The sequence below is a fragment of the Drosophila sechellia genome, chromosome 2L (genome assembly GCF_004382195.2).
Source record: "Drosophila sechellia strain sech25 chromosome 2L, ASM438219v1, whole genome shotgun sequence".
Lineage (NCBI taxonomy): Eukaryota > Metazoa > Arthropoda > Insecta > Diptera > Drosophilidae > Drosophila > Drosophila sechellia.
Window position 1 is genome coordinate 15,618,483 of NC_045949.1, and position 27,039 is coordinate 15,645,521.

General features: G+C 39.7%; 1 protein-coding gene across 1 annotated transcript; it reads left to right on the top strand.

Moving 5' to 3' along the window:
* The first annotated feature begins 10,046 nt into the window (after nt 1–10,046).
* LOC6613658 (dynein light chain 1, axonemal) lies at nt 10,047–10,748 on the top strand. Its single transcript, XM_002038092.2, has one exon. The coding sequence runs from the start codon at nt 10,130–10,132 to the stop codon at nt 10,676–10,678; it is 549 nt and encodes a 182-aa protein (XP_002038128.1). The 5' UTR covers nt 10,047–10,129; the 3' UTR covers nt 10,679–10,748.
* The last annotated feature ends 16,291 nt before the right edge of the window (nt 10,749–27,039 follow it).

A 27,039-nucleotide genomic window follows, 5' to 3' on the forward strand; every position in this document is an offset into this window, starting at 1 on the left:
TAATTTCGCTCAAAAGCGTCAAAAGTTAAGCTGTAATCATTTAAATGATTTATGTTGCTTGATTTACCATATCCCTTAGATATTTAGCTTGGCTTGACATTTCCTCTTTTTTGGGGCAATGGCTTGGCATTTCCCTTGAGATTTATACCGACTTTCTTACGGGTTGGAGGACACACTCAATGATAATTTGTTGCGGCGTCAAAGTGATTATAATAGATTTATATGCGTATCGCTGGCAAAATTTTATGTTTATTTTTGGGCAGCCACTCGACGAGGGTCATGCGATTGGAGGTGATTTTATGCCGCATAGAATTGTTTAATTTATTATTCAACAGCTAGTCAAAACAGAGATATTTCTGACTACAATCTCGTCTATTAGAAATAATCTCTTGCAAAAATACAAACTACTTGCTAATTGGATTCCATTTAACTCTGAGAATATTTATGTCCAGGAACCTGCCATACACTTCCTTCATTAATCTCTTGGGGAAGAGGAAAATCACTTTTCGATAAATATTCGAAAATATGCAACAACTTCTGGCAACAAAAGCCAGCTCAGCGCATATCCTTGACCTCAGGGAGCTCGAAGTCATTAGGAGATTTTTGCATTGCACACAAAAATTGTTTTAATTGTTATTTACTTTTCCGCTTTCTGCCCCGCGGCAACAGCAGCAACATCAGTGCTGGAAAACAACGCTAATGACCAACTTTTGGCAAGCAGCTAGCAAAAAATGCATGCCATGCAATACAGTGTTGATCCTGCAACCACTACTCGTCCTTTTTCCTCCCCTGCCCATCGGATGTTCTCCTTGTTGCTAGTGGCATAGTTGTAGTCGTCGAAAACACTCAAAACCCATTAGGAAACACTTTATGCTTAGTTTGAAGTTTGAAGGCACAAAAAACTGGCATAACGACAATATCAGAATCTTTCAGCTTTAATTTACCCTGTCACCTTTTAGTAATAAATATTTTAATATGATTTTATAAGATGTTTTCCTTGGACGCAGTTTTAAAGTTCTATAAACTATTTTCCCATAAGTGATTGATTCGGAAATTTTTCAATCATAACGCATTTTTAAAAAGGTAATTGAATGTTTCAGATATGAATTTTTAAATTCTTTTATGGAGCATCAAAGAAATATCATTTCTCCATGTATAGTGTTTTAATAACTGAGACCAAAATGGAAAAAATTAATATTTGAATCGATAACAAATAAATTTATTAATGCATTTACTAGAACTAACAATATACCCCAATTTTGTTACACTAGTGGGCATGAATACGCACACAAACATACCGAAACAAAAAAGTAAACGTGGAAGAGCGTAGTATAACATTGAGCGGCCTTTGTTGGCTGAGTTTCGGGCTGAAATATGTTTGCTGGCACTGTAAAAACGTGGCTCAGCTTAACAAGAACGGCAACTTTGAGCAGGGCTTGCTTACGAGAGGAGGGGGCGCCAAGAGGCGTGGCGGCAGGGTGCATTTAAAATGCAATTGGCATACGCGACGACGAAGAACTAAGGCGCAACACCCATACAATGCAAATGAGGGGCCACGCCCTCAAGGCCTACGCCCAAACTTAAGTCTTCACGCCCCCAAAAACATCGCAACTCTCAGGGAACGAGAAGCAGCTGCTCCAGGCGTTGCGTTTACATTGAAAATTACCCCACTTACAGTGTTGACAAACGAGCTGAAGACGAGCGCACACGAGAACCAGATGAAGTGGAAAAATGGTCTGGGTGGGTGGGGATTAAACAAGGTTGTTAAAAGGATCAGCCGATCAGGGAGGGATTTCCAAGAGTATGGCAGAGCACTAAGACTACAATTACATGACTCTAAAAAATTATTTTTTTATATATTTATTTTACTAACTTCATCGTCTAACACTGCGTGCAACGCGGAGAATTATATTAATTTATTCACTTTTTAATAGTTCAACCAGTGATAACATTACTTTATAACTTTTTCTAAAACACATTTATCGATTTCCCTAATATTCATATAAAATGCGGAATATAACCCATTCCTAGATTTTCAAGTTTTCGCATATCGGATAAGTCTTTTGGTCCCATCATTTAAAGCCGCCCGACATTAACATAAATCGAATGTGCGGCAAAGGACGGGGTCCCACTTCGGCCCGAATCCTCTGACACTCGCAAATCACTCAACGCCATGATAGATGCATCCTGCAAACACCACCTTTTCGTCCTTTCCCCGTTTATCCGCAACATCGTTTAACGCAATAGCGCCAACTATAAATTTTAAATTAATTTTGAAGTGCAGCCGGAGCCGTTGAGCTATAGGACTGACTCCCGGAACAGTCGGCGCACACTCGCCAAAAGGCAGCCCATAAACGTGGCCAAGGGAAGGGGGCGTGGCACTGGACGGGAGGCGGCGGGTCGGCTCAGAGTGACGACACTCCCATGACACGCATTTTATTGCGCGTCAGTCGCCGCAACTGACTGAGGACGGAGCTTTGAGTCGGGTCCTTCGTTTTCGCGGCAGAGTCCCCTTTTACCCTTTCATGGGTTCCTTTTGAGCAGAGCTCGAGTTCGATCAAAATGTGTGTTAAAAGGTAGCAGAACTGCCAATGGGATGGGATGTGTATTTAATGAGTCGGCTATGGCCCGAAGGTATTTATTTTCACGCTATTTTTTTGGGTCCTGCTCGGATGACGACTCCTGGCTTCTTGAACGCTTTGTTGTCTGTCATTACAAGTGCATAAATTATTGTAACCACATTTGGCGGCGACAGAAAAAAGCAGTGGAGCGAGTTGAGGAAGACGAAGTCTGCACGATGGTGGTGGTGTGGCTGTGGTGCAGTTGTTGGTGGTGCAACTGCTGGTGGCGGCAATGGTGGTGCCATAGTGGCCATTGCAACAGTTGCCAGTTTTCAGTTTCCAGTTGCTGATGCCGCTGATGACATGACAAAATATTTTCCCAGCTGACTTTTGTTCAGCCCTCCATCCGCTGGGAGCAAATGTAGCATTTGACTTTGATGCCATTGCCACGCCAAATGTGTCACCACCCAGCCAACCGCCCAGCCACCCAGCCCGCCGAATCCACACAGTCTCACGCCCCGTGACCTTTGTGCAGTTGATGTCAGAAGGAGTTAAGGATACATACATACATACATTCAGGGTGCAGGATGCGTAAGCATCCTCCTACTTCTTCCCAGAGCCCTCCTTTTTGTGCATTTCATCGTAGATTCTATCATTTTCTGCTCGCATGCTTCAGCAAATTTTGGAATTTTCAATTTGTTCAGAAATTTTTGTAACAACGCCCTTCCGTACCGTTCTAGCAACCAAAAAGAATTTATTGAGTTTGTGCGGGAAAGATAAGTGGCTACATACATGTAGGATATGGGTATAGCACAAATGGGCGTGGTTCGTTTGAGATAACGTAACGTATTGACCCTAGCGTCTCTCGTAATTATAATATAATAGTAATTTTACAGAGCTAAGATAGATAGTATGGTAAAGTTGTTGTATGCCCAAAGACTATCAACTTCAGTATCAGCCAACAATGTTGAGAACACATATAAATATTTAATCTGACCATATCGAAATACATTGAACTTCTGTCGAAACAAGTCAATTAATTGACTTTCCAACTTGTGACCTCTGCGCTCCACAGGAGAATCGAAATCAAAACTCAATTTGCCAAACGCCAAACATTTCTTACTTATTAACCCAAACTCTACTCAAGTCCAAATTTATTGCTGACCAAGATGACTATAAATATAATTCACAAATGTATTCATTTAAGGCGAAAACTTTAACCAAAGCAGAGGCAGGCCAAATACAAGATATATATGAAAGTATGGCCAAGCACTGTCAATAATAAAACGCTTGATAAATGCTTTGAAAATGTGCGCAGAAATGGTTTACATGCGAATTAACGCAATAAATTTGATAACCGACGAACAAAGGGCACACAAGAAGATTTGTTGGCCAGACATTTGTGTGGGCACCGAAAAAGTTTGATTGGGAAAAGCATTTGTGATTTATTTGCGCAAACATTTAATAAATTGCCATCGGAATATATTTATTTTATGCGACTTCGCTGGACCAATGACTTCGCTCTACTCTTACGTAGCGTAGTATATCTCCGATTCTCCAGCGCCGGGCAAATAACTTGATTAAAAAACCGCAAAAACCTATTTGAGGGCCCCCCGAACGGCCGCAGCTCCTTCCGTCCCTTTCCTTTTTGGCCACAATGTTATGGCCGCCGCAATCCGATTCAATGTGTAATTTAACACGAAATGGAAAGCGATTGGCAGGAATGCCCATGTGTGTATGTGTTTCTGTTAGTGTGATGGCTCTGCACCTGTTTCGCCCACCTGAGTCGCCCAGCTGAACCGCACACCTGGTTTTCCCCATTGGCCCCAGTGCCGGAGTGTTCCGGTCGAGGTGCCCGGTGTGTCCATCAGCGGCCTTCTCTGGTTACCCGAAATCTCAGGCCAGGCGGTCCGCCCAGCCTGCCACATTTCCAGGTCACTTTATTGCTGTTGCCGGACTTTAAGGGCCGAATTCACATAATCCCTACGGATTTGTCTTAGCGAAACGCGCGCATAGAATTTCGGTTAGGTGTAGCAGGAGGGCTTACGAATATTTCCATGAACGGAATCTATTTTGTAACTGAATTATATTTATATTTGGGGTAGAATGGAATTTAATCCCCAAAATATCGAGAACTGATAGAATAGCTACCGTAAACGAAATGAATATAGCGATTACATTGGATAATATTATTATTATCCTTATTGATCATGGGCGTTAAGACATTTCTTAATATATTATAACTCCGTTTTGGAATTAATTTAATTATTTTAGAAATATATTCATGGTTTTTAACTAATGCTGAATTCTGCTCGTCCGCTTTTTTGGCCAGACCACCATTAAGTAAAATCTCAATTTAAAACCTTGGAAGAAGGGTGACCACATTTTCTGCAGACATTTTCGATTAAAATGCGTTGCATACTTTTATGCGCATATTCTCACAATCACTCACTTACACACACAGCCACAGATCTCCATCAAGGACTTCAGAGGCACAAATAATTAAGTTTTTCTCTAACTTTTTTTTTTGGTACACTCTGTTAGTTGGTCCTGGTTGCCTCTGTGATCCTGCCCCTCGACACGTAACTTTCAATGGGTAAAAACTTTTTGCATTTTATGTCCTGCACACCAACGCACGCAGAAACACAGGAACATCAGAACACCCACAGACAAAGAGCGGTGCATAAAATGTTTGTAAGTGACGTTGAAATTGAGACACTTGTCGCTTAATTGTTTTTCGAGTTTCCACACATAAAAAGTGGGATGGCTGGGCGGTCTCCTTTCTTTTGTCCTTTTTTGTTGGATGCTGAGACGTGCCAGGGAAATTGAAAAGGGATTTGCCTTTTGCCTTTTTAAGGGGAATCATTTACACTCCTCATTTATAGGGCCCTTCTGCCATTAGATACCCCCCAGTTTGTACTTCCCGGGATCTGTTCTGTTTGCACGACTTCTTAGACCATCGCTTCTGGGTGGGCGTGGCCCTGGGCCGGATTGCATTCGCCTGTGGTTACTTGTCTGCAGATTATTTTAAGTAATTATCAAGCGATTTGCGTAAAGGTCTTAAGTGTTCTCAACTTCTGAAGAGGTCTCTGATGACGTTGCCGATGATGATGACGATGAGATGGAGGAGATGGGCGTGAATTAAACATGTAAATTTAAACAGCTAAGTGGAAGACAGTTGCATGTAATTACGGTGGCATAGTGCCAGGGCCAAAGAGAAACAACTTTTATATTCTGCTTCATGGCTGCAGGCGAAATTAAATTGTAGTTAAAACATGTTTTGGTATCCATTGGAAGTATCCACGGGCTCAGGATTTCCAGTGACCAATTATAGATAAATCGCACTATATGTGCTTTTGTAAATGCAAATCAAAATAGGTTAATTTATTTTCAATAAATGTGCCCAATGTATAAACGTATTAGATAAGAAATACTAATTTAGTTATAGAAATCGAGCGACTTTAAATAGGCCAAGATAGATAGTGACTTGAAGTACAACATTTAGACAACATCCCTTTTTTTTAGAATTCCAAACAGTTTCAGCCCTTTTTTATGAACTCAAGTGCAAACTGTTCTCTCAAAGCAGAGGTAAGGCCATTTTGCACTCAGTTGTGCTGATGGATAAACGCTTTACGGTCGGTTAAATTACCAAAACACAGAACATTTAATACAATTTATTGTGGTGTGCGGAATCTATTTCATTGCGGAGAGGGAAACTGACTGACTGACTGTCAAGTTATGGCTTCTCTGTCCTGAGTGTGTGTGTGTGGCTACTGCCCTATGTTATATAACTTATTACGGCCATAATTAACACTAAATTCCCCAAATGGCAACGGACAACTGTCAGCTGCAAAATCATTTGCGGTAAGGAGTCGTAGGCAATGCTCGCATGCAGAATGACTGCGATGCGGCTGTCCCTGTTTTTGCTCCCTGTCATGTGGATGTGGACTCAGGATTCGGCTACAGAGTGCTCCTGATCCGTGTCCCAGGACTTCTGCTGACTTATGCGATGCGTCGTGCTGCAGCAAATTATAAAATGTTTGCCCTGCTGCATTTTCCACACATCACACAAGTCATGTCCTGCAGGCCGCTTGGTTCGCCATAAGACGACGGGTACACTGCTGCATTAATTTTCGGTTTCCCTCTCGTAATCAAATTAGCAAAACCACTTTTCATTGGGGTAACATCTTGCAGATGCAGATTCCAAAGCATTCACCCTGAATATATTTCCAAGAACCATACTTTTCCAAGTTATACAATATATAAATTCGATTTTTAGTTATATTTTCATATCAATTATATATTCTGCTTAATTTTGCAAGAACTTTAGATGGTAATAATACTTACTACGGATTACACTTACATGAAACCTATTGCACACTTAATATCCTTGAGGTAAGTTAACAAATTATGTATAACAACGAGCAGAACCAACTAATTTTCTAAGCCCTGTCAGATAATATTCAATTTAACATTTCAACCATATTGATTATGAACATTAATCTGGACTAAAACAAGCGATTGTGTCTGTCTGCACTCATCCCTGACGTTATGAGGACTATCTAAGATGGCCCAGGCATTGATGGAGCATTTCGTACCGCAGGAGCAAACAAACCCTCTAATTGAAGGGGGGATGCTGCAGGACTCCGCTCCTTATTCGGTGGAATCGATGCAGGGCCTCACAAATTCCCAAATCGGTAGGATCCGGAATCTCATATATATTACCCAACTTGATAGGGGCCCGCCCACTGCCGCACACATGCAATCGAGTTTTGAGTTGCGAAACCGCAAATAGACAAGCACTCCTTCCAGTTGAGTCATCAGGTTTCATGGGACGGGCAACTAGCGTTTTGGCCAAGACAATCGTGTTCGGTGTCTGTTGGGGAGCCTCCGACGTTTATGATTGCAGCAAACAAAGGCCTCGATGACTGCACTTGAAATTGATAATTACGTTGGGCAATATTAGTCTATTGTCGCTGCATAGGCTTTTGAATGCGAATCGAAGAGCTTTATTTATTACTCATCGTTTCATTTTGGAGCGGAGCAGTGATTAAGTGCTAGGGGCCCATTTAAGATGAAATAATGATATGCTTACAAGTTTAAAGTCAAAATACCTACTAAAGTTAGCTGGCAAGTAATATTCAATTTTATCAATAATTTGTTAAACAACTTTGCCATTTTACCTATGAGAACTGTAACCAGATAGAAAAGGATACTCGACTACCTACAACCTATCTCTGTTATCAGAAAATTTTCCACCATGTTGTTTGTCCAATGGGAAAGTTTTCAATATGCAAACGCTTCAATGGCACTCTCCTCCTTTCTGAGTATGGCCAGGTGTTTTATGCGGAAAAATATTTTCTTATGTACAAGTTTTATGGAAAGAACAACTCAGGCTCGAGCTACCAGCACAAACTTGGTGTCCTTGGCTGAGTTTTGTCACTTACGGCATAGTTACTTGGACGAAAACTTAACGCGTTGATGTTAAGTTTATGCGAATGCGGCAAGAAAAGGTAGTATTAGATATATTTTCAGATTTGGCTGAAATAACTTATAAACTAAAATATTATTCTCTGTTCTGTAATGAATAATGCTTTCTGTGTTTCTTTAACTAAATATTATCTTCATTTTCCAACAGCTGCTTAAACAGCAAAGCATTTATCTTATGGCTTGCTTAGACAAAAAATTAGTTCGCTTCTCTGGCCACCATTCGTTTACTAGCTCGAAGACAATTCATTTCGCAAATGGCTGACTAGAAAAGAATTAAATAAAATGCGTGACAGTTGGCTAGCCATTTGGCTGGTTCCCGGCTACCAACCCCCTCTCGCTGCAACGCGTCTTGTTAACTGAAACTAAACAGTACAAACACGACTGTCAACAACTGCAACATTTACCGCATGTCCACGTCCAGCTCGGCGCTGGGTGACAGGACATGTTGTGGCTGCTGGGGCTACCCGGATTGCCTGCCCACCCACAACCGCTCATATTTGTGTGTCCATATGGCCGTCGAGGTCCACCCAACTACGTCCACTTTTCGCCCGAAAAGAGGACCTGCTAAATTGGTCAAGTGCATTTTAGAATTGCTTCTACTACTCTAGGCGTACCTAAGCCATGGTGGGCTAACAAAATTGGAGAGGAAAAAAGTGAAATACAGTTTTCTTTTACAATCTTATAAACACTTTAATTGTACTATGTATCTATGATTAAATACTTCTAAGAAATGTATTGAAAATGTGTGATTAACTTAATTTAATGATTCTGAAATAGTACTTTTCATACCCTCTTTAAAAATTGAAATATATTTGTTTTGCCCGTGACCATAACAGTCACAATTTTGAGAATCTCAGGGAAATGACAGCTTGGCACTTTTTTAAGGCACGTCATATTGGATTCACGTTTTTCGGTAACTTTATCGCAAATACTTCCATGAAAACAGCCGCCTCGCTGGCCAACTTTTCAGGCCATTCTTTTGGCTTTCCTCTGACAGCCGGCCACGCCCTCGCCACTGACATGTTCTACTTGCCAAATATAGTTATATATATATATAACCTACTCATTCGAGTACCTTTCATCGCTGGTATGCCTTAGGCCAATTCATAAATTAGACTTTGCATGCAATTTCGAGTGATTTTCCAGCCCACCCCCACTTCCTGTGGCCATCTATATGTTTTTGTTGGTTTCCGTTCTGCCGCATTGAACATGCAATTTATGGGAGCACAAATTTTATTTGAATTACAAAAAATAAAACCGAAAATAGCGGAACGAAATCAAATATGTTTCTACCAATTTCTGGACGATTATCAAGAAAAATAGCAAAAAAAAAAACGCATGGCCCAATTTTCTCTTTGCCGCTATTCGAACAAATAAATTCAATAATTTATGGCCGAAAAATAGCTTCCTGTGCCCGAGATAACAGCTGTAGCAAATATTTAATCAAAATACTGTGTACAGTTTAAAGTGGACTACAAATAAAACAGGAGGTCTCGATAAAAAAGCAAAACAAAAGGATGGCCCCTTGGGGCGAAATGTGAACTGTATTATCACCTCAAATGTGTGTAATAAAGTGCCGAGGAGGCCTCTCACACAAAACAGCTGGATTCTCCCTCCAAGAGTGCCAACATGACGCAAAAGAAGGCAAAGTACGCGAAGGGTAGTATATGACAAAGGGCAGCCCCCTCATCACGCAGCTCAGACTCCAATTTCGACCAGGACAAAGGACCCGGCCAATGAAGTAATCATTGTGCGCCAGACAAGCCAACATACAGCGATTGGGGAGTGGCGGGCACATGCGCAAATAAATAAATTACCCTTGGGCTCAAATCAGCTACTCGACCTAAAAGGTGGATCAAGATTGCATGGCATTGCATTTTCTATAAGCACAACAACTTTAAACTTTCAAAGATACTCTTAAATTGTTGGCAATATATGTACATGTACATACATAAGTATTTGATAAGAAATAAGTAAAATCCAAAGAAGTATAAGAAGGCGTAGAGAAATAAAGCACATTTAATTGACTTCATTTCTCACTTAAAACTAAAACATTTTAAATATAAAATTCATACATCATGTCGAAGCCTACAACCCTAAAGGACGCGTTAACCAAGTGGGAGGACCGCAATAAGCAGCCAGCCGCCACTGCCACGGAAATTGGACTTCAGTTCCAGTATCCACCTATCGAGAAAATGGATCCGATTCTCAATTCTCTTACCGAGTGCCAAAAGCTCAGCTTGTCCTCAAATATGATTGAGAAGATTACTGGAATTTCGGGAATGAAGAACCTGAGAGTCCTGAGCTTGGCACGTAACAATCTTAAAACGCTCAACGGCATAGAGCCACTGGCCGATACTCTGGAGGAATTGTGGGTCAGCTACAACAACATCGAGAAGATCAAGCCCCTGGAATCGATGAAGGCCCTACGTGTATTTTACATATCCTTTAATATGATCAAGGACTGGCCGGAGTTTATGCGCATGGGTGTTCCACCAAATCTCAGCGAGATCACATTTGTGGGAAATCCTTTGAACGAGAACATGGACCAGTCTGCCTTCACTGCCGAGGCAGTCCGTCGTCTGCCCAACATGAAGAAACTCGATGGGGAGCCCGTCATTCGTTAGGAAATAACAAGCTTCACGGTTGTGTTGTATTCCAAATAAAGGAGAGTCCAAAGTGGAGCATACCCCTTGACCTTAGTGTTCTACTAAATCACAGACAACAATACATGGCTAGAATCCAGAATTCCACCGACAGCTGAACGAATGTGATAGGCATTTAAGCAGAAAACATGTTCCATTGAATTTTCTTATATTTGTGCTTTGGCATAGCACAGAAGTGTTCTTCCGATTTTCAATGCGTTCCCAAAGCTGCTGATGAGCTCCATTGTTTTGCCTGTCTCATGTTTCCTTCGACTTCTAACCCAAGTCTATTTAAAAAAGTTGTTTTGTGGAAAACTGTAGATACTCTGAAAGCAACGGGAGTATCTATTAAGTCAGATTTCATGTATGAATGTCTTTAATGCATTCTATAACTTACAATTGAAATGTAATAATTAAATTTCTTATTTATTATTTATCTCTATATTAATAGAGCATTATTTAGACAAATTGATTTTATCATTCATTTTCTAATCAAGAAACTTAAACTTCTGATTTGGTGTACTGCATTGCTTGCATATTTTATAGATGTTAAGTAATGTGCTCGTCGTTCCCTAAAAGAGAGTTCGTTTTAAAAGATGGTAAAGGATTTAAGAAAATATTAAAAGAGCTTGTCCCATATTTCCATCGCAATAATTTAATGAAAGCCACTTGCTTTATTTCTATCAACAGCAAGTTATTCATCAACAAATACCATAAAATGTTTTACATGGAACCACAAGCCAACAGGAGAATCAAGAAATAGCTAAGTCAATTGAAGCCTGAAGAGACCTATAATTTCGACTGGATGTGCTTTTTGTCGGCACATGGCATTTGTTTTCCGTGCATAAATAATCAAGAATGTCAATGGATGGGGATGGCGGCCAGTCATAGATTTTTGGCAAACAGACAACTAAACAAAATATACGAGAATGCGAATTTCTGTCTGCCAAACCGAAAGACACCAGATAAAAATGTTGAATAAAATCATAAAAACGGCAGCCAAATCCCTGCCGAACCCTAAGCAAACCGATGCAAACCAAACCAATTGCCAGACACGAAAGTTTAATGATACTTTTATGTCTTTTCGATTTAACAACTTCTCTATTATGGCTGTTCTGGCTGCTGCTCCTGCTGTTTGTATTTGATAAACAATAATATTAATGTAAACATGAAGGCCGTCCATAGTTCGACATTTTGGCAGACAAACAGAAAACGAGACAATTGTACAATTGGTTGCACACAAAAATATTTTCTGGCAGCCATACTTGTCGCTTGGCTGATTAGGCGACGAAAACGAAATAAAAACCTCTTTAAAAGTGGAAAGCAAAATTCCATTTTATTAAGAATTTAACTATTTAAACTTTCAATTGGAAATTAGTGAAAAAACATTTTATTGGCGTTTTTATGTTTACACATTTGATTAGATGTGTACGTATTTTTTATGTAATCAAAACCATCAACTAGATGTATCTAAAATCGGACTTAAAATATCTTTTGTTTTTGTTCCTTAACCGGTAAGCCAGATATCTTGGCTAGTAGGTGTTGGATGTGCAGATAGTCTGTTTTCATATTTAGCTGAACATATAGGAAACGTTGAAAATGTACCTCAAAAAATAGTTGCCCCTCTTGCGATTGAAAAATAGTGTGGACCCCATCTTAATGCCAAATGCCGAAAGAGTTTGGGGATGTGTGTCTGCGAGGGCTTATACTAAATTTACGTTACAAGTTTGTGTGGCCAGCTCTGGCCCATGTTGTTTTCTGGTCGTTGGCAACTCTGGCAATGACAACACCGAACCGAACTACAACGTTCTCTTCCCAGAACAATCCCACCAGGATATGTATGTTGGTCAGGACGGGCTATGGTGTGGGAGTGAGTATGGGTGGGAGAAACTTGGAGTGGTTTTTGCACTGTGGTTGCGCAATCGTCTGTGTTTGTGCTCTGCGGGCCTGGTTTTATTTTTCACATTTTTGCACTTGCTGTGGTCAAGGGTTGTGTCGGTGTTGCCAAAGTGTTGCCATATATTCTAAATATGTTGGTTCGCCCTTGTTGGCCAGTTGCGGCAGCAAAACGTAAGAGTGGCTAAAACGACAGTTAAACGCCAAACGGTCGAAAAAGCCACTTGGCAAACTAAACGCGTGATTTATGCTCCAACAATGATAAGAGAAAGCACGGGAGAAAAGGCGTAGAGCGCTAACAGGCGGCCAAGCAGGTGAAAACCAAAAAAGAAAATTATTCTTTACCCAAAAAGGTAACGCAATAGTACAACTGAAGCCTTAAGAATTTAAATAAGCTGTCACTGGTTAAATTAAAATTCAATTCGTCCTAAACATAAGTGATTTTCGATTTTTTTGACAGTCTTTTCATCTTCTACTTCCTTAAGACCATATATTACTTGCAGAGTATTTGGGTCCGACAGTACCACATCTTTAAGACACTAGCCCATTCTCTCATGCAAGACTTTCCTAGAGATTCGCATTCACATCTTGTGCCTGTCAAAGAAGCATAAATCTATTCAAAGTCTTTACGAAAAATCCAGACAAATGCCAGAGATTACAAAAAGATTTCGGCCCACATGATGCATGGTGGCTCGGGCAATGAGAGGGCAGTGGCGGTGGAGGTGGAGGTCCTCGTGGCGAGAATCCATGTGTGTGTAGGTCTATTTGGCACCACAAATGTAACCGAGCGACGCACACAAAAACAATTAAAGCCTGATTAATAGTTGCAGCCCACATCCGCCAGCCGTTCCACCTTTCGCCAAGTTCTCTTGGCCCCAAATCTCGTCCACATCCGCATCCTACTCAGGCTGCCACTGAGGCTGAGTTATGACTTTTGCTGGCTGTTTAGCATACTTTTAGGCTTCAGACATTGTTGTCCCGCATGGGTGTGAGTGCGTGTGGTCCTCGCTCGCGCATAAGTCAAATTGTTGTTAATTTCACAAGGTTTTAACCCTTAAACCAGAATAGCAGCAGGGACATAACATAAATTCATTTGCATCCGCCCCAGGGCCTCACGACCGCCATTCAACCCGCACTCTCCCATTGAAACATTGTATAAATCATTAAATTTTAATGCTTCCCAGGAGATCAATGAACATGACCGCAAATTATACTGAAGCGTGCTTTCAGGCGCATAAAAAGATTTCCCTGCATAAAATGCATTTAATGCAAACAAAAAAAGCAATCATAAAAAGTTTCTGGTTTGAAGTAGCAGTTTGTGCGGGTGTCTGCCTGTCTGTCTCTACCCAGCAGCAAAAGGCAAACATAGTAATGATATTGCATTGGATGAGTGACTGTCTAGACTTTAAATGCGTTGAGACGGGCAGCAATTTAATGTGAAACAAGGCATAATTCGCAATTGCATCTCTGTATGCACAGACTGGCCGATGTGGTTGAAACAATTGTGATTCCCAATTTGAATAATCTATTTTACTGTCTAAGAGCATAGTGTCACAAAACCGTTTCTATTAACATGACTCTCTGTAATATATACCCCGTTAACAAAACATACATGTTAAAAATTGTATGATTTTATAAGTAACGCAAAGTAAATTAAGTTGAAATAAAGAAACTTTTCACTTGAAATGTATTTTTATTAACACTGTTGTCATGGCGACTTCCTGTTGCAAATAGAAGCGTAAACTGCACTTCCGGCGCCTTAAGGCATGGACTACAAGATGAAACATGGCATGAACAAACCAAGAGGCTTGCATAAGCAAACGTACACTCAGATAGTAAATCAAAAAGTTCTGCAGTGCAAAATAGAAGCGAGCAAGCCCTCTCGTTCAGGCAGCACTTGTATCTACTCGTACTTATTTTAACGGCATCTGCAGACACGCCCTCTTCGAGGTACTCTTACCAGCGTATTTGACATGAGAAATCATAAACAAGTTGTGCAAACTTCTGCTGGCACACACAAAACTCCATTTTGCAACAGGAAGTCGCACGCACACTGCCCCTCACTCATACACACATAGCTAAAAATGTATAAATTAAAATTTTCGCATCGCGCAGTGGCCACCAAAAAGATGAGGCCCTGCTGCAAGGATCGGGCATTGCAGCCTGGGAATGGCGAATTTTGCATTCGTTCAAAGTGGAGAGAATATAGTTTACACTGTGGAAAATATAAAATGTCAAAAATAAAATGTCACATATTAAAACAAGAATGTTTCTTTAAATAGTGCTGTGTTATTAAATTAAAAATAAAAATGATTAAAAATCATTTAAATGGTGGCGACAAATGATTAATATGTAAAAATTGCAATATTAAAGAAATAGGCTTATGAATGGAAGTTTAACTATTTTATAGACTCCAAAATGTCATATAGTTACAGTTACATATAGGATTACATAAATATTTAGTAAAATACATAGGTATTACAAGAACTGTAATTTATATTTAAAATTTTTCATTTGATGCTGGTTTTGCGTTCATAGTCCCTGTTTCTTTGTGTGCTTGCGTATTTTGTTTATGCGTCTTTCATAAATAGTTTTTCATATTTAAATATTAAAGTTTTTGTTATGCTCTGCATCATCTTGGGCAGGACTTTGCTGCCCCTTTGTCTACGCCCAAGGTCCTTGCCCGGCCAACTCCCTTCATATTATGTTTTCTGAATAACAATTAGCTTCCGCTTTAAGCCGGGGTCTCACAATCCTTCTGCTGCCGCATGGCGTATGTTTAATTTCCGGTATTGCGCATACGCCTAGTATTCATAAACGGCATTTAATTTCACACAATTTTGCATTAATTTCGAGAGATTTGCCAGCTTTGCAGTCAACTGTTGTTCTCTTCATTTCTAGCTGGAAATATTATTAATGCTGTGATTAATTGTCATGTCTGAGGAACAATCAGAAAGGACAATTTGTTTTCACTGACAACAGACTGTCACCGAGCTGATAAGAGTATGAAATTCTTCATGGTCCGTGACAATTTGAAATTCCGGACAATAGCTCGGGATATTTGGATTTGGCTCCCCGAGCATCGTAGCAAATAGGCAGATTAAGGAGAGCCCCATGACCAGACGACTTGCTTCGACTAACAATTTGCGAACTATAAATTTAACAGATTGCGGACCAACGCCGCTGCTCGGCACACAAATCTTCAGCAATAACAATCTTTCGGCTTATAAAATTCAATTATGCATATTTCGGGGCTCACGTGATAGTCGTACGATGACAAATATCCTTAACCACTTGTCCATACTGCAATGCAAATTCGGTAATATCGGGCTCAGCATTTATGAGTCATCTTGTTTGCCTTTTCCATGCCTTGCGGCTTTACTTTGCGATTAGTGGACAAGCAATTTGATTTTCCTCCGGCAGTTAAGAGTCCTGCTATTAAGCTGTACTTCATTTGCTTACTCATTCAACTAAATAGTTTTCATAGTTTAGGCCAAGTGCCAGGAGCTTGTGGCACTGTGGTGTGCCACAATTTGCTTTAAAAATAAATACCAGTATTTTTAAGTTTTAGTCTCTCTTTGAAATATTGTTTCCATTATATTATATGTCAGATTTTGCAATTTATCTGTAATAAGTACATGTTGAAACAATTTTTTTAAGTTATAAAGAATCTTGTAAACGTACCAATGACAGAAAAGGTTTCCTTGCGATTTGATTTCGCAGCAGTACGAGGCCATATTTCGTCGCCTCCAGATACTTAACAAATTGTTTTTCTTTCGGACTTTCCCAGTGCCCTGTTCTGATTGTTTTTTATTGCCCGCTTTGTCATCTGGTCGCGGAATGCCGTCCGCCTACTTCCTTGTCGTCGGGCTGTTGTGCAACTTCCTGTTTCCGCTCAGATCCCCAAAAAGTCCCCTTCTTCCTCTTACACGCTTCGCTGATGTGTAAATTAATGTCATTTTGGGCGCGATATTTTTCGGGTGTTTTTCCTTTCGTTTTTCTGTTTTTTTCCCCTTTTATGTTTGGGTTCAGGGCTTCCTGCCATTTGCCTCGTAGCCTGATTGAATTTTTATGATGACGCGCTTTGGTTTCCCGCTTTGCATATTGTTTAGCATTCCCTTTTTGTTTTGCGGGGAGAATGCAAAAAACATAATTAAGGTGATTTTATGCAGACTCCTCCGTATGCCACTCATTATTTTCAGTGTTTTCTACTCTTCTGCCGCTTTTAATTGTTTTTAATTAATTTTTTATAACCGATGTTGTTGGGCTGTTGGGGTTCTTAGGCCCGAGGCATTGGCACGTGGTAATTGCGGTGGAGCGTAGTCGGCAAATACATATATTTCTCTCCTCTTCTGAGCCTCTTAGGCTGTTCCGGTGATTATTTTTTTCGGTTCATGTTAATTGCAAAACTTTCCCGACCCTCTCTCCAAAAACAAAAAAAAGTGGGAAGGAAATGGGAACTATCTGAAAGGCCCTTAACACTTATTCTGATTGTTGTTGCGCACTCGAAAAACAATGAAATGAAATTTGTACACTAAAGTTTTACTGCAGGCGCAAAACAGACACAGAAAGTATATGGGAAGCGTCGGAAAACTCATTTAGTTAGCATAACAAAAGACCAAGTTGGGGTCTGAGTTTCCAGGGGAGGCCTTAATAACCCACTAGCAAACACACTAATTTGCACTTGAGCCCAATAATGAGTGTGCCGACGAGTGGCTGACTGGATGACTAGATGAGTAGATGACTGGATGACTGGATGAGTGGAGCGATGAGAGATCAGCTAGGATTGTGCTCCAAGTGCCGTGGTCTGTCTGTAAGAGCGGTTCGAGTGCGTGTGTGCGAGTGTTTGGACTAATTTCTAATTTGAATGGTGATTTATGCAGCTTGAACTAGGGTTTTAGCATGGCCAAGTCGGGTTTATGCCTGCTAACCTGTTGAGCCACCCCTGCAACTAATTTAATTTCCACTAAGGCCAGCACCGAAAACAAATCCCTGCCATATCCATCCAGACCCTAACCCCTTGGTCCCGGACAGATTTTGGGCTTAGCGTACAAAAATTAAATACGCTGAAGGCGGGACGCCGTTAAAGGTTAATCTTCACTGCTGCCGCTTGGCATTGAATGCCTGTTCGGTCGCAAAAATAAAAATGAGAATTATTCCCGGAGCCGGAGCCCAAGAAGGAGAAGGTGGTCTTATAATAACCGTAAGCCGTCAGGAATTAGTTGCATTTTCATCATTTTCATTTTGGTTCGCCCTTCACAATTTCTAAAATGGAATGAAAGCGAAATGTGCTTTGTGGTCGGGTGAAAATGAAAAGGATACGGCTCAGGTCGTCGTGCCTCCTTTTTTCTCCCGCTTCTGCTGCTGCTGGCAGCCAAGATATTCATGGCTAAATGAGATGGTTTTTGTGGTCGGATGAACTAAGAAATATGCTGATAGGAGGAGCGGAGAACTGGCATGAATCTGACAGCTGTTGGCCTGGAAAAGTGGAATGTCAAAGGTTCGGGTCCGAGCGAAGTAATGAAAAGGGAAATTTTTGAATGGCTCCCATAGTTTGGAAATGTAGTTCAGGGTTTCAATTGAATGCCCGGAAGAATATTTTAAGGTGGTTACTGTGCCTGCCGTGGCTTAAATATTACTTTAGGGTATATTGCACCAAAATATGCCTTCAGTATTATTATGCACAGAAGAATATTTTGAGGTAGTTTGGTTTATCCATCAGTTTAGGTGCTCATAAAATCTAGAAAACTACTCACTTAGAATTTTTGTATATAATATTTTAAACTCGGTTATGGGAATACTTTTGATTATTACCAAACTAGATTAAAATGACGATAGCATTTGACTACCAAACTTGGCACATTTAAAAAGTTTATTCGACACCTGAAGTTTCGATAGCATTATGAGACTGAGAATTGGGAAATTTTTGAGCTTCTTCACTATCTTTACCTTCATTAGGATCGGAAATTGCAGCCTGTCAAAGAAAATTCTCCCTGTCGTGCAAGTCCACCAGGGGCAACAATTTATCCGGAAAATTTTCTGGCAAACGGCAAAGAGTATGCTGCACTTTCTTGGGCAACTAAACAAGCTTAACAACTATTTTAATGATAAGTTTCCTATGCAATACCCAAACAAAGTGCAATTAAAAGTTTTAGGCAAGTCCCAGAATGTTCCCCAACTACGGCTGGCAGGCTTAAGTTTGCCCCTCGCTGACTCTCTATCTATGGTATTTGGTTAATTAACGCAAAGGAAAATTTAAATATTTATAAATATTTTTGGGAATTTCCCCTCGAACCATTTGGCGGATTGTTGGTGCGTGCAACCGCCGGGCTCAACCGCTGCAACCATTGAACCACAGCGGTGCAACAGGACATTCGGATAAATGGCAGGACATGTGGTGGCTCCTTTCCGTTCCCTAACTCGTTCGCTCTCCTCTGTGTGAATGCTTTTGTACTTTGCACTGCAATTTAGCAAATCGATTGGTTTTTCCCTGCCCACCGATGCTGACGCCATTCGATTTTTATGGCTTTCAAAAAGCCAGCGGACCCCAACAAATGACCTCCGCCCACTTTACGTACTGCGGGCAGGACATGCAGCGCAATAAAAAGCGCATGCCACTGCCTACAGAGCTAAAGTCCCGCCCATAAAAAATCGCTAAACGGCAATAATAAAGCCGGCTATGGCAATAAAAACGCAGATAAAGTGAATATCTCTGTTGTCGCAGCAAAGGTGGAAGTGGCGGTACTCTCTCTTTCCCAACTTAAGAAGTTTGCTTGTTTTAAAACAGAAAATCCACACAGCGATAGGAGAAAATAATTTTTAGTGAGTGGAAAAGTAAAATCGAAATATTTCAATAAACCATGTTTGTATGCTTACGAAGGTTGCTATCATTTTAGTTATTTGTTTACAATTAAATTTTATAAGTCCTGTCATTGTCTTACTGGATTTTATCATACAAATTTATATATATATATATATATATTTCAGTATATTTTTTAAGTGTGTGCAGGAGTATGACAATTCGGCTTTCTTTTTTAAACAAATTAAGTAAGTACAACAAATCGAATTCGCATATTTTACTGTTCATATTTTTTTTCTTTATAGATCAGGTACGAAATAATCTTCCATAAACTAACTTAGATAGGTAATGGGGAAATAAAAGCTTTAAACTTTTAAATGCCTTGAAAATAAAAGCGCTACGCATTATTCACATTTGAAAATTGAAGCATATATGAGAGTTTCATCTTTAAAAGAAGTTCAAAAGGCATTAATGTGTTAGTCGGTCGTGGCCCCAAAACGCTAGAGGTGCAGAATGGTCTATGGAGGCTGCTTTCCACATTAGTGGTAACCATTTGAAACTAATTTTGCATGAGGAACAGGTGCGATGAGCACACACGATGGGATTTTCGTTTTTGGTTAGCAAACGACACGCGCAATTATTGCTCGACCATTTTATTTGATTGTGTGTGTGTGGAAAGGATACGTGGCTCGAATTTGGCTCGTTTGATCAAAGACAGCTCGGCAATCAAACAAATTGAATCGAGATCGATTTTTTTGTTACATTTCAAGTAAGTTTACCTAAATTTTATCCGCAAAATGGAGCTACTTTAGTGTCGTTGATTTTTTACACATATAAAAAAGGCCTAAGACTTGCACGTTATTTTAAATTCAGAAAAACACATGGAAATCAAGTCACGCTGTGATCCACTTTCGTGTTGATATGTTCCACATTGAATAACCCCATTTCTTGGACATTATATCTAATATTTGCAATTTTCTCGTCCCACATTCGTGAAAAGCCGCTTGTGGGTGAATCATTGTTATTGCTTGGCCCAAATGCACGTAGCACATTAATCAGCGAAGGAATCTCCTTCTGGCGGCAACAAATTAGTTAAAAGCGAACTGCAAATGTCAAAGCGAGACAGCTGACTTGCCTAATTAGGAGCCAAGTGAAATAAAAATATTACACATACGCCATGTATGCAATTTTTCACTTTTTAATTTGCCCCCACGCAAATGCGGTTGTGTGTGTGTTTGTGTTGTATTAGAGGGTGGAAAACTGGGTGGCTGGCTTGAAAAGCTCGACTCTTGGCTGCATTTCAATTGACATGCCTAACGGTACGGGAGGCAAAAAAATACTGTTGCAGATGTTCTTGTTGCCGTTGTAATGCGCATTCGGAATGAGCACACGCATAAGAATTGAGGCCACACATTAATACAAGGCATTGGTGTAGTTTCAGCCACCAAAGCTCCCCTTAATTTGGTAATGTAATTTAATTTTCATTTTATTATTGCATCCTGTACTTCTCGAGAACTATGTCCTTGTAAAAATGTTATTCAATAAAATTTCATTTATTAAAATCGTTTATAAAAAGTGTCTAAAGCTTTCAAATGCTTAATACGAAATTAATAAAGATTATCATTTTAAATCAGTATTTCTACAAAAATGTTTTAATACTCCTAAAAAATATTAAATCATATATAATACAATTAATAAAAATATTTATGCCATATCCCTCTGTTGTAATACTGCAGACGACGCTGACACACCCACACATACGCTTTGGGCCGAGAAGCGTGAATGTTAATTTAGAAGCCTCATCCAAAAACAGCAGCCAAATGCAGATTCAAATGGGCATGCAGAAGCCGCGAGTCCCAAAAGCAGGCGACCATGTCGAGCCACGCCCTCCGGGAGACTGGGGGCCCGAAACTAAAACTGCAAGCCAAGCCAACCACAAAAAGCTGCCATGCAGGATGCAGCATGCAGCTCCCGACAAAAGCCTCGACGCCGCCCCTGCTTACCCATAGCCAGGATCCTCATCCACATCATCCTCGGCGGCAGGATTGCGGATTGCGGCTTGCGCCGCTGTAACTCTTTTCAAATAATAATTAACAATTTATTCCCCAAACAGAACGCACACAGTCGAGTGTGCGAATGGGGCTGTCAGCGTTAGTCATATGATTAGAGGCAACGTGTTGCTGACTTTTTGAGGCCTGCCAGGCTTGAGGGAAATCTCGCCAATGACGCACAGCAAGAAACTGTGGGTATGTTAAGTGAGCATTAAAACAAGACATCGATTTAACACTTTAACACAAAGAATGTTCTCGATCTAAAAGAACAATAAAATGGTGGATAAGAGGGGTCACTCTTCATTATCACATAATTAAAAATTGTGTGGACTACAACACTACTTCGAGACAAGTACAACTTGCAACTGAACGAAATATAGCTTAAATTATATTCCATGTCAATATGTTACTCTTCCTTGTGAAAATAGTCCTGTATATAGAAAGTGTATTCTTCTTAAAAATATATATTTTAAACTATAAATGTGTGTGACATCAATCAGATATTGGGGAAGAGTATCATACTAATAACCGAGACTTGTCATTGGTTTTTTGTAGCTATCGCTGTTGACATTTTGTTCGTAGGCGCTCAGAAGTATGCACTATATTTGTGTTTTTGCGGTTTCGCTTTGTATTTGAGCACTGCGCACACCAGCACACACCAACGCACACATTGACAGCCAGCCATTGAGCAGAGTCAAATGCATGTGCAGAACATTCCATGTCATGTCAAGCGTAAATGAGTGTCTTTCATTTTTGTTTGCCCCTCAGTCGGGGATCTCAGCCCTCAGAATCCGGCCCTAGGAACTCCCTGCACCCCCCTCCCCCTTTCACCATGTCGCTTACTGTTAATTAAAAATGGGCGCCAAAAAGGTTGGGGGCAGGGCTGGCAGTAACAGAAGCGCAAGTTGAACGCGTCGTATGAGTATTTTAATTAGTTTGCATAATTATGTGTGCTCCCTGGTCCTTGTGCTTCCCACATAGGCACGCAAACGCACACGCACACATATCAACCTATAGGTCCTTGGCGGCCACAACACAAAGTTACGAATTCCTTCCTTTCTTTCATCGCCGCCCCGAAAAACCTTTTCATCTGCCGCATTTTATGAAGGTTTAACAACTTTTTGATACAAATTCGCATACCTACATGGGGGCGTGCGTGGGGTTTGATGTTTGAGTCCAAGGGCATTGCATTGTACCACTCGTCTTTCGGGTGCACTGAAAGAAAATTTCAATATAATCAAGTGATTTTCTTTTTTAAATCGAATAAAATTTCTATGGGATTACAGCCAAAAAAATAAAAGTTTATGTGAACTTAAAATAACCTAGTATTTATCTTTAATGGATTTAAATATTTTATACTTTTCAAGAAGTGAAATATAATAAATAATAATTTTATTAGAATTCGTCTTGCGTATATTTTTGGTCTGTGCAGCGCCGTTTTATTGAAAAGTTTATTGATGTTTGTCATATAATTCCTCCCAGCAGTTTACTTTGCCAGCAATGAACAATTTTCATGGGTTCGGTCTGGTCTGTTACTTCCTTGCTTTTCAGCAGTGAATCTGCATGGTGCCCTCCATAAAATGCGGGGGATTCGCCTGCTATTTTTGTATGTCTTTATTTTTGTGCATGGTAGCAGAATATTTACTTGCATTGGAGTGCCTTATACAGGAATTTATTAATTAAAGAAAACCGGTAGCAGGGAATATCATCGGTCATAGTCCACTATTTATAACTATTTTGTAAACGCAGCTTCCCAATCTTTGCACTCAGCACCAATAATTTCAATTTTAATTTTATTTAGATTTTCTGTTTTTATTTTGTAAAGACTGGAGCACGGAAGGTATCCGCTGCGCTCGAAGTATTTTCGTGAATTTTCTTAAGATATTCATACAAGGTTTCTCTTAGCCTGAAGCGAGGAGTTGTTATGCGCTCTTATGTATATCTTATGTATTCTTAAAATGTCGCAGTTGCTAAGCGCAGGAGGAGGAGGAGTGCTATAGGCACACATGGTGTTCGGTCAGCATTTGGCCGGCGTAAAAACTCTGACTATGCAATTATCCATGGTGGTCTTCAAGAGGGTGCTCGCATTACGCCTGCACTTGGTCTAAACTGTTTACTAACCCGCGCTACAATTTGTTTGTATTTGGCTGTTTTAATATGGCTGGTGACATATGGGTACAGTGGGTACCCGTTTTGTGCGCCTACCACAATTAAATGGTTAGAGAACGATCTAAATTAAAACCACAAATTAGCTACGCGTTCTTTTATCGAAAATTATTGATCAATTAACTGTTTTATCTGGTTCGCATCTTCGGTCTATTAAGACTTCATGAAGTGTCACCCTGTCCACAATTAAATGAACAACCCCATCGCTCTGATTTCCGCTCATAGATAGGCAAATTACCCACACAACTCGCCCTTTAAACATATTTATCAAACTGAATAAAATTGTAAATATTCTGTGTAATCGTCCCACTGGCATATTAAATGTTTTCAATGGCCCGCACACTTTATGTTAGCAACTGTATAGGTTTAGTCATAAAAGCATATGCCCTCGGTTTACACCCGACTTGTCAAAGTAGCAGCAAAAAAAAACAATTAAAATATTAAACAATTGACAGCAAACACATAAAATTATTATAAACAGCAACAGACAAAATGGGAAAAAATTATTATATGAAATACCGAACGCTTGCTTTAACAATTTAGCAATTAACATTCGCAAACAGATTACGCGATAAAAAGAGCATAAATAATGCAAGGGAACCGGGGGGGGAGCTAATGTTCGTGATGGGATAGGAAGGAAATATCCGATTCGTGGACTGGGTATATTTTTTTCTGTGGGAGGGTGGCACATAATTAATAGAGCGTAACAAATGACAATAAAATGCCTTTGACAAATTATTTAAATGCGGCTAAAGTATTCGGAAAAAACGTTTCGCAAATCCGAAATGGTAAAGACAATAATGAAATGAGTGGAAAAATAATATTTGCCCAAATTATAAATGCGAAGGGAAGAGATGAAAGTGACTACTAGCCAATCGATAAATTATTTTCACAACTAATATTTATGCAGGATAGCTTTTTCCCTTTGTAGACAGCTGAATGCATGAGTATATGTATGCAAATGATTGATTAAAAAATCTTTGAAACAATGTCACATGTTCCTTTTATACCCTGATTGTGAATTTTTCATGTAATTAGGTTTTATTTAAATTTTAATTGATGGTGTAACAAGCTTGTGGTTGCAAATGCTTCGCTTTGAATTTTTTACGCTCGCATTTTATTTATTCGAACACTATTAAAAAGTATTTTTGCGCGTCATTTCGGATCCAAGCTTTTTACCAATTTATTTATCCCGTAATAAAAATGTACTTGATTGCAATTTTTACGCATTTGTTGGCCCTTAAATTCAATAGTCAAGTTGATTGAAAAAAAATTGACAAATTGGCGAAAGCACAAATACCTTGACAACGTAAGGAAATTCATTTTCACATAGTCATATTGTCCAAAATGAACAACTCACAAGATAAATGAAATATCTATAGTCGAAAATAGCGCGGGAGACATAGAAAAAAAATGTATTGAGGGCAATTGTCTTTCCCTACTTTTTGCCCTGTCAATATTAAATTGTATTGTCATTGTAGAGCGATGAAGAAGGAGGATATGCCAGGATATGCCTGGGAGTACAAGACAAACTAGTCAGCCTCTTTGATCTTGATGACGTCGATGTCGATGATGATGATGCGGGGCAATTTCTCAATAACAATTTCAACACCATCAATTTATTGTTGTTTGTCCTTTTGTACGATGCTGTTTTTGTTGCTCCCAGTTCGTGTTGCCATTTGTCAGATCCTTAAGGAACACAATAGAAAATTGATACATGTGGTGCAACCTCAAATATTGTCAGTGCGCGCAGAAAATATGTTGATTGGCACCGAACGAGTAAATTGAAGCTCTATCCGCGTAACGACTTGATATTTTCGAAGAAAATTGCAGATCAGTTGAAGTTCTTAATAGAACTAAAGAAAATATTCAACTGCTTTGTTATCTATGTTCAACCGCATGCGATCAAAGTATGACTTGTATTTAAAGGGCAATATCACTTGCACCCTACATGATCCGTTCTCGACAATTTGTTGCCTAATGAAGAGTAGCTTCCTTCCAGGCGCCAGATGCTTAAGTTTATACAGTTGTTCATCACAAAATCCTGATTCCATCACCTCGGCACACCACGCATAAAAGGTTGCAACTTGCTTGCAGTTTGTTGCAAAGGACCTGGCGATGATGATGAAAGGTCGACGTGCTGCGAGGTGAGTGAATCGAGTTTATATAGGAGCAAAGGAGGTCCTCCGTGGGGATACAGGAAAAGTTGCCAGTTGCCAGTTTTGAGTTTCACTTTCGTGCCCAAGTGATTTCCTAGGAAGTGGGCGTATTAGTGTGTGTGTGTGTGTGTGCTACCTTGCGGTGCACATAACAGTTAAGTAATGTCTTAAAACTTCAGCCATGAACAAGGTGAAAGTAGGAACCAACCACACCCTCTGCCCAGCCGCAACTTACACACAACAAATGTGCAAATTATGCAGCCTCCGGTAAAGTGCTTCAATGAGTGGGCGTGGCCTAAGCTACTTTTACCGCAAACTTTATTAATTGCCCTCACCTTTCTGGCTTTCCATTATACGTTTTATGCATCCAGAAAAAAGTTTACTCCTGTTTGCTGAGTAGAAGTTAATCAATTTTCTAGTTGGCCATGGTTTAAATATTTAAAGCTTGTCGCATAGGAGAAGAATATTCTTAAGAGCCTTAAATAACTTTGTTGCATACAACATGTTGTAATTAGTTAACGGAGTACTTCATTTTTAGATTCCTTTCACGTTTTGCGTTTATAAAAAATCTTTAACGCAAAAAATATTATCTTTTATTAGCTTAAGAAAAAAGTTTTGAAAGAATGCAGACAAAGTTGATACTTTTGGTCCGTTTAACTTAGTAAAATAAAAAAGGGAACTTATCCCTCACTTTGTGACTTTTTTTAATTTAATTAAATGTATTTCAGTTAAACGCATTCTTCGATGCTGTAAATTATAATTATCAACTTTCCAATAAGTGGGTCTTAAAGGTACGTAACTTTCTTAGCAGCCTTAGATAAACGAAAATTCTTCAAGATCAAGAGATTCCTTTAGTTGACCACTTTTCTTTGCTTGGGCGTGCAGAAAAAGAGCGCAAGAAAGTCGCTGAATGAAGAAAAAAGGAAGCAATTTTTGCTATAAAGCGTGTCCTGTGGCAAATTCCTTCGAGTCTCACATACACATACACCAGAAACCCGGGCATAATTGCAGTATTCTCTTTTCCTCAGATGCCGATTTTTTGCTCCTTTTACGCGTTCCGCTTTCAACGAATTAAATGGCATGAAATTAAAAGTTACTACGAGAAATTTTTGTGCTGCATTTGCAGGAAAACGTGAGAAATTATAAGTACAAAAGCGTGGAAATAAAAAGAAGGAAGCGCGAAAACATGCCAACCAAAAAAGGTACACTATAGTATATACAGTCCGGGAAAGAGCAAGTAAAAGAATGATAAAATATGAAAGTAAGTCTGGC